The sequence below is a fragment of the Leptopilina heterotoma genome, unplaced genomic scaffold (genome assembly GCF_015476425.1).
Source record: "Leptopilina heterotoma isolate Lh14 unplaced genomic scaffold, ASM1547642v1 Lhet_24, whole genome shotgun sequence".
NCBI classification, from domain to species: Eukaryota; Metazoa; Arthropoda; class Insecta; order Hymenoptera; family Figitidae; genus Leptopilina; species Leptopilina heterotoma.
The window spans coordinates 3695047-3704023 of record NW_025110956.1 but is presented as its reverse complement, the minus strand read 5'-3'; the positions used below and the strand labels follow the sequence as shown (position 1 = coordinate 3704023).

Below are 8977 nucleotides of genomic sequence, written 5' to 3'. Positions count from 1 at the left end.
TGGTTTTTGCGAACGTTGCGCTTGCCATTTCCTTTTTTTTAAGAGTAAGTAATCTTTAAATAGTATCAGTTAAAGCTTCAGATTTTTAATGTTATCTTAATTTATTATTTTGAAAATTGATGAAGGTATATAGGTTTGCATGTTTTAAATTATGTGTACTAACCTTACATTTAAAAGATGTTACTTCAGTTATCAAGAAATTAATTTTTACTCTACTGATACTTATATTATAATTATTATAGAATCGCTGCATGATTATTTCTTGCAGCGGAAATTTTAATTTGAAATTATTTCAGAAAAAAATCTAAAAAAAATTATAACACATTTCATTTCTGTGGTTTGTCATTTTTACAGAAAATTAGTAAACATTTATTTACTTATTTCAAATACAATTCTGATTGAATTTGAATGTGATATAAAATAAAATATTATAATCACTAATTTATTTTTGTTAACTGTGCATTAAATTAGACATTCTAAACGCATTTTGTATAATTATAAATGTTTAAATTACATAATAGAATAAGAACATTTTTATTTTGACTTTGATTAAACAAACCATTAATGCACAAAACGACAACTAATATTTTATTTTAGAAGTTGAGAAGTAGGCGTTGCGTTTGTAACGAGTCCTTCATTTAATGTAAAACCTAATGTTTGCAACAAAGTAAATTTTAATATTTTTGATATGACCTAAACAATAGAGATTACTGCAATGCAAAAAATTAAGAAGACTTTCTGGTCAAGGATTTCAAAAAAATCGATTTTTTTTCTAGCTTTAAAATGTTCCTTAGCATCATATAATTACTGTCCAAAAACATTTTTAAAAACTAGTCAAAAGAAAAAAATGATATAGGAATTTTTATGACCGTTTTTTAACTCACTGCAATACATTACAGTAAAAAATAATACAATGTTTTACATTTTTACAGTTCTACAAACTGATTAGAGCCCATTCTGCATTACTGGAAGAGATATCAAAAGAAAACCATTTGGTAAATTTGTGTATAATAAACTAGGTTTTTATTAATTGTTTTAAATGAGGCTCCGAATCTTAAAAGGACATTTTTAGCATTTAAAACCAACGCTGAAAGTGCCCTTTTATGATCCAGAGCCTCAAATGTAATGGAGACTTAAACATCAATTGTATTTATTGAGAACTCATCCTCTTTGTGTACTATTATTTTTAAACTTACAAATATGTCCAAAAATTGTATGCTTCATACATATCCTACACAACACCGAAAATTTCTTGACAGTTTGACAGTTGAAATTGCCGTGAAGCTCATGTAACCAGCAGTGATTCTTTAAATGTCCGCTGTTTTTCAGTGTTTGACGTAAAAGTTGACTGAACATTGCATGAGGGTTCTAGAAATTTTAAACCTTCAAGCAATGTTCAGTCAACTCTCGCGTCAAACACTGAAAAACAGTCTAAATTTAAAGAATTACTTCAACCCCTTCAACCTTAATGAGCTTCGCAACTAAAGATTCCGAAGATTGCAGTCAAGTTAATTTCAACTTTTAGAAAATGTTCGATGCCGTGTGGTACGTTTTCTCGGGGCGTATAATTATACCTTGCACGTTATATCTTAAAATGACATTAGATGTTTCTAATCATTAAACAAAAATTTTCTATTTTTCTTAGATTAACAAGTCTTACCAAACGCTAACTTATATTCGCTTCAACGTCAAAGAAATTGCAAAACAGGTAAGAATAATATTATCATGCTGTGGTACGGATTAAGAGTATATTGGAAGCTCATTTTCCAAGAAATTTTTCTCTAAACATAGATACTTTTTACAAAATCCGAGTTTAACATAGTGTTACTTGATCAAACCGGAAGTATATGAGCACTATGGATTTCTACTAAATTCCATTCGTTAGGATATTTAAATTAGTATTTTCACAGATTCACGACGATGTTGATGAAGAACTGATGATAACTGAAAATGTTACAAGACTAAGCTCAAAAGTAGCTGACTTAGTAAAACGTTCAGAAATCCTTAAAGAAATTGTAATAGAGGTAACATATATTTCACCATTTAATTTATTAAGGACTCAGTTTGAATTAGTTTCCAATTAATGATTATCTAAGGTTTTATGCATTTTTCATACTTTATAAAATAAAACTTTTCAAAAATCAAATATTTCAAATTTTTTTTACGTTTTTCTTCTCTTTACTGGCTGGATAGTATAATAATACTTTTTCGCTTGACAATCGGCTATTGACTCTTACTTCTATACTAAATTTTTAAAAATTATTATTTATAAGTAAAGTTACTTTATAATTTAATAATATTATTGATTTAATGGTTCTTTTAGTTTGCACGATCAGACCCACATAAAGAAAGTATCTACATACAAACACCAAATGATATAAAAAATGAATTTGAAAAAATTGGACTGTGCTGAAGCAAAATGTTTAAAATACTTGTAATGATAAAATAAACAAAGTTTTGACAAATATTCTTTGGGAAAACAACAAAATAATTCGTGGAAGCCTAGATTGGCAGTTTAGCTCCCAAGCTTCATCCAACTTAAATAATTTGTTAAAATCTGTTCTTTTTCTTTTCTTATAGAGTATATCTTATAGAGTATATAAAAATACATTTCTAAGTCCTATTTTTTTATCATTTTTAACCTATTAACTATAATGATTTGAATGTTCTTTTATTCATTCACTTTTTCTGTCCCTCACACTCTGAAGTTGTCTTTTGTTTATACTTTTGTTTTTTGTTAACTTTAGATAGATTGTATATTATATTATTATGTTATAATTATTTTTATTTTATAATTCAAAATTGTAATGACAAATAGAAATCATCACAATTTTGTTTCACTTCTTTTCATTAAAAGACTAAAATTTTGTTAAATATTATGTTTTGTCAGATTGAAATTATGCAGATTTTTGTTTTTTACTTCTAAACAAAATTACAAAATTATTAAACAACTGTCATTAAGAAGTAGAAAATTGATTTTGCATTATTTTTGTTTATGAATCACAATTTTTTTAACAAAAATATTATTTTATTTTAGAAAAAGAAGAAAAATATTTGCACAATATTTATTTATTATTATTATTTATTTTTTTTCTATTTTTAACCTGCTGCCTACGCAAGTGATCGTTATCGACAAAAAACGACAATTCGGTCGCCTGGTGGGGACTTGAATTACATTCAAAAGCGCTAGAGTGGGGATAAGTTAGCGTAGGCAGAGGGTTAATCTTATTTTTGGAACAGGATTTTCCGTAGGAATTAAGAGATTATTTATAAAGATAATTGAGATTTTTACGAGAATTTTTTTCAAATTTTGAACATAGTTAATTTGATAGTCTGACAAAAAATTATAAGGAACCATTTTTAATGTGTTTTTTTAATTTTCATGATTAATGTTTCCCATTTTTAATGAAAAATTTGAAATTGTTAAATGAAGAGTACGTGAGTTTGGATCTTAGTATAGAATATTCTTCACATATACCTATGTATTTCAGTTGAATTTTACGCCTCATAAAAAGAGGTTCATGTTCAGTCGAGTTCCCATACAGTTTTTAAGTAAACCTATCTTCAAATTAAAGACAAACACTTACCCAATTTCTTTATTTTTGGAATAAGAATTTCTTTTAATTTTAAATAAAATTCAATAATAGTTTTTAAAAATTTATTTATTTTTAGGCTCTTTACTTTTATCGCTGGAAATAATAAGCGGTTTACATTTTTTGTCGTTAAGTAAACCATGTTCTGTTAAGAATGCGGCCACATCTTCAGCAAAAAAATCTTCACCCAAACTATCAGAAACATGAACAAAATTTCCTATAACTTGGCCGTTTTTATATGCCAGTAAAGCTGGAATGCCATCTTTCTTGAAATGCCTACTGACGTTAAGGGTAGATCCTGAAAAGAAATGTTATATTTTACACTTAAAATATTTTCTTCTGTCATTACTTTTCTTCAAAGCTTAAGTGCAATGTAGGGCTTGATATATGTATTACGAAAGTAGTGAGAAAAAAAGAGGGGAGTCAATTTTATAAGTTTCGCTATAGCGAGACTCAAATCTAGACACCGTCTACTTTTGTATTTTTTTTTTTTTTTTTGTTAATGTATGTAATGAAAAAATGTAAAAAATATTTCTGAAAGACTTTTTAACGCTCTTTTCATTGGCGAATTTAATTTTTGAATATTTTTAAAATTGATACTTAATTGGCTACTTTCACTATAAGCGATCAATATAATTTTGAAGTAAATTATTGAAAACGAAAGCTGGCGTTTTTTTAGAAAACAGAAAATTTCAAAATGCCCTTTTTTGCTTTTGAAATAGGTATTGAAAAACGGATTGAGTCAATTTGAATAATTTGAAAAATCACCTCATTCAAATCGATTCAAAATTAAAACATACATACGCTTTTAATTAGATATTTTTATTAAACTCTAGAATGTTGCTAAAAAAATTAAAAATGGGCCTTTTAGTTTCAAAAATTATTATTCATGATCTAGTATGAAGATCCCAATATGGTCTAGCTGCCATATTTTACTGTTCAAATTAACTCTTAGAGGAGTTAAATTTTCACACCCTTTTTTACAATGTGTCACAAGGTAGTTATAATAAATATATATTTGCAATATGTTAGTAATACGTTGCACTATTTAGCAAACTCGATTGAAATTGATTAAAACCTATTATTTCCCGAAAAATGGAAAATTTCGATAAAAACTGGTCACCAGCATTAAATTTTTCAATTTTAGACCTGAGCAAATAAGAAGTGTGATTTCTTGTGTATTTTTACGAGTAAATTTTGAAAAAAAACATAGGAAACTGGATTCAGATTGATTAAAATGTAATTTAAAGTTAAACTCGCACTTGTTCGATATTTTATAATTAGTTTAAAAATTGCAAGTCACTTACCTAAAATTTTGCAAAATTTAACAAATGGGTACTCCTTGGCCAAATTTATTAAACTTCCATTCATAGCCTCACATCCTGCGACATTTTTTTCATAAATGTGAATAATAACAGTGACAAACTTGTTCTCATTATCAATCGCAGCCAGAAATTCGTCGGTATTTGACAAATGAATAACTTCACCAAAACGTAAATTCTCAATTCTTTTAAACATTTCAATCATTTGTTGAGTCTGGTACTCTAACAAGTAATCATCTGACAATAAATCTAAAAGTTCAGGGTCAGTTTCCAAATCATTCTCTTTGTCTTTATCCATTAAACTGCCACAAGTCATACTGATCTTCTCTATTAATTCTTTCTGCCTTAGTGCATCAGTGCTTTTTTTATTTTCTTCTAACTCCCTAAATCGTTCCCAGTCCTATTTTAAAACATAAAAGTGATATCATTATCATAAAATTAACAAACATGAACTACGACTTGGTTAATATAAGAAGCATTTTCAAATGAAAAATATTTTTTATTCCACAGGCACAAAAATGGCGCTTTTAGATAACAGGGAGTAAAGCAATTTATTTTATGCAACACCTGTAAGGAAAGTAATACTTTGCATGCCTGTAAAGTAGGCGCAAAACAGTACTTTGCTGCACTAGTGCGGCAAAGTTCTTAAACTTTTGGGTTTTTTTGGTGATATACATAGGTATTTGTTTTCTATTTGTAGAATACCTGTTTTTTACAGTAATATACGCGTAGAAAACCACGTATATTACGTGCGGTAACATACGTTTCAAACCCTGCTAAACAGTACGTATGTTGGCGTCAACTAGCGTTTCCAAACAGATTTTTTATCAAAACCAAAAGGTGTTGCACAAAGTACTGTGTGCAACACGTACGAAAGAAGATTTTCCAACTTCGTGCAAATTGCTGCCCTCGCTTCGCTCGGGACAGCAAACTTTGCACTCGTCGGAAGACAGCTTCTTTCTGTACTTGTTGCACAATATACTATTGTGCAACACCTGCTGGAAAAGAGCTACTTTTCTTTAACATAAATGCAGCACAAAGTGGTCAATTTCTGTACATTTAAAAGTGTGCAGGAAAGTGTACTTTCCTTCCATTTATTGATTAGATTTATTTATTAGCACAAAGTTTCTGTGTGCAACAAGTACAGAAAAAAGCTGTTTTCCGACGAGTGCAAAGTTTGCTGCCCACGCTTCGCTCAGAGCAGCAAACTTTGCACTCGTCTTTTGAAATCTACTGAACCGATTTTAAAAAACCAAAAACCATTCGATTCTTTATCTAATAAACTAGACAACGAACCTCTAAAATTTCACATTTTCTACGGGGGTAAATTGACCCAAAAGCACAGCATTTTTTCGATTTTTTTAGAAAAATGTGTATAAAAAATTGCAAAACATTTTTAAAAAATTGTTTTTGAGTTTTGTTGTCTAGAAAAAACTCTTATAGAAATAATGCCTTTTGAATCTTTAATTTATGAAAATAGGTTGCCCGGAAACTGTCTCCCCGAAAAAAAGGCACCAAAAGGTGCCTATACAGTATACAGTTGCGAAAATGAACTAAAAATACTTTTTTTTAGTTATTTTTGCAATAACTATTTTTCACAATAAGAGTTTAAAAATGTGTTTCTTTACCAATACTGCACAAGAAAGTCCAGGGGCGTAGCCAAAAAAAAGTTTCGGGGGGGGGGGGTTAATGGAATTTGATAAGAGGTGTACTCAGAATAAAATTTAGGCTTTAACATATGTTTTTCCAAAATTTGGGGGAGGGGGGGTTGAACCCCCCCCCCTGGATACGCCCCTGAGAAAGTCCGCTTAATAAAAAATTTTAAACATTAATTGCATTGGATTTTGAGATAGCATTATCTTGAATTGGAGAATGAATTAGAATTGTCTTGCATTAAGGCCCTTATTTATTAAAAAATAATTTTAGATAATTTAATTAATTGAAATGATTAAATTTTTTGAATTTGAACAAACATTTTTGACACTTATAAATACATCAAAAGTTGAAAATAATTTTTCTCTTACACTCGAACCTTTACAATTAAAATTTTTAATCAACTAATTATTTTCAAAGTTATCAATAAATTAATTATTGAATATTATTTTTCATAAAATTGGTCTTAGTATAGTAAGCAAGAAAAAATAATAAAATTGTTACCAAGAAAGGTTTAATAATAAATTTTGTTCCTTGTTTTTAAAAAAACATAGAATTTTGTATAAAACTCGTGATTCAAAAAAAGGAATTATGCAAATATTTTTCTTTATTTTCTAAAACAAAATTATATTTTTATGAACAAAATTGTGATTGATAGACAAAAAATATGCAAAATGGGTATATTTTCTATTTCGTTATATTTTTAAAATATTCCAATTTTGTGTAAATATAATGACAAAAATATGCATAATTTTGATTTGATATAAAGAACAATTTTTAACAAAACTTTATTTTCTTATTCGAAAGAAATGAAAAAAATTGGTATGATTTCTATTTCTAAATTACAATTTTTGTTACAAAGTTTTAATTTTTTTTTAAAAAGGGAAAAATTTGCAATAATTTCATTTTTCCCAATAAAATAATAATGCATAAATAAAAACAGTAAATTTTTTAAATTTCATAGGCATTTATTTTAAATAATTAATAATACAAATTTTGAATTTAAGTATTATAAAATAAAATTCATTGCATCAATACAAATTGATTTATCTGTATAAATGTTATATTGTATTGGAAATTATTTAAAAATTAAACCTAGTCTAGTTAATTAAAGTCTTTTATCTTTCTAAAAAAATTTGTATTATTTATTTATTATTATTAACATTTGCATTTATAGTAATCCCCAATATTTATTACTATATATATTCACTATTGAATAGTTATTGTACTTTTAAACAATATTCCAAATCCAATTTAAACTTTTTCACTATAATGTAATTTTTGTGCAACATAGTACGAAACTGAAATTATTATTAAGTTATTAACTATTGTCTTCTTCGTCCCAATTAGATTGAAAATCTGTTTAGAATCTAATGGAAATAATAATTAAGTTCTTTTTATCAAAAACTATTTGCTTGTTGGTTTAAAAAAACGAAAAAATTGTTCGCTTTTTGCATCTTCAAAAACGTTAATAACTTGAGTTCCATGACATAAATGATAGTTTTTAAATATCCGAAAAGGCTTCTGTCAGTTTTAGGGTTCCCGCTATATACCAAACCTCGAAATTAGCCTCACAAGAGTGGAAAAAATTCAATTCATCTAAAGCGATATCCGATATATTAATTTTGAAACGAAATGAATACATAGCAGGAAGTCTTACCCGTAATACTCCTTTTGGTCCAGTGTTACAAGACATGCCGTCCCATTTTGATGGTTTTGGAATGCTGCATTCAGACATAACATTTTCAGTTTCAGTCTCCTCATCACTGGAGCTGCTGCAATAATATTCACTCCGTTCACCCAATATTTTATCTTCCAATGTAGCCATTATCTATTTTCTTTTATATTTTCACTGCAGAAGTTACAAAATGTACTCTAGCATTTTCTCTGTTGATTACAAGATCCTGTCATTTAAATGTTTATTTTCATTTTATTGTGATACTAACTTATTAAGTTGAGTCCACACTGGAAGAGGGTGCCGCACCCGGCACCAGTTAGGTTGCGTTCACAATAAATAATGAACTGCATCCTAAGGGTGCAGTCACCATGGCAGCGGATTAGGCCCAACGCAGAATAGAAACTTAATTCGAACCGTAATCGTAAGCGTTAGAATGGGTTAGAGAAGGATAAACAATATATTATATTATTTATTTATACATATATATTCCTTCTCTAAGGTTGAGTCAACAATAGCACTCTTGAACGGAACGAAAACGTAACGAAACAATATACTTAGCATTGTTACGTTAATATTACCTATCCTTCTTTAACTCATTCTTACGGTTACGCTTACGATTGCGGTTCCGGTTAAGGCGAGAACAGAATGCCTATGAAAACGTGTACGTTAACGTGGTCACGTGACCCATTTGAATAACATTGTGACGTCAGCACGTTACACGTTCACGTAGG

The 8977-nt window shown here is 28.3% G+C and overlaps 1 protein-coding gene across 1 annotated transcript; it reads right to left on the bottom strand.

Moving 5' to 3' along the window:
* Nucleotides 1-3644: 3644 nt before the first annotated feature.
* Nucleotides 3645-8524, bottom strand: LOC122502906 (phosducin-like protein). The gene is made up of 3 exons (XM_043613233.1): nucleotides 8229-8524; nucleotides 4901-5315; nucleotides 3645-3891 (listed from the first exon to the last, which is right to left on the bottom strand). Exons 1-3 carry the CDS (start codon nucleotides 8394-8396, stop codon nucleotides 3659-3661), a joined length of 816 nt encoding a protein of 271 aa, XP_043469168.1. The 5' UTR covers nucleotides 8397-8524; the 3' UTR covers nucleotides 3645-3658.
* Between the last annotated feature and the right edge of the window lie 453 nt (nucleotides 8525-8977).

Coding starts and splice junctions, on each gene's coding strand:
- LOC122502906 (XM_043613233.1), bottom strand. CDS start 8,396: ATGGCTACATTGGAAGATAAAATATTGGGTGAACGGAGTGAATATTAT. Junction 5,316..8,228: donor GACCAAAAGGAGTATTACGG/GTAAGACTTCCT, acceptor GTTTTAAAATAG/GACTGGGAACGATTTAGGGA. Junction 3,892..4,900: donor TAAATTTTGCAAAATTTTAG/GTAAGTGACTTG, acceptor ATTTCTTTTCAG/GATCTACCCTTAACGTCAGT.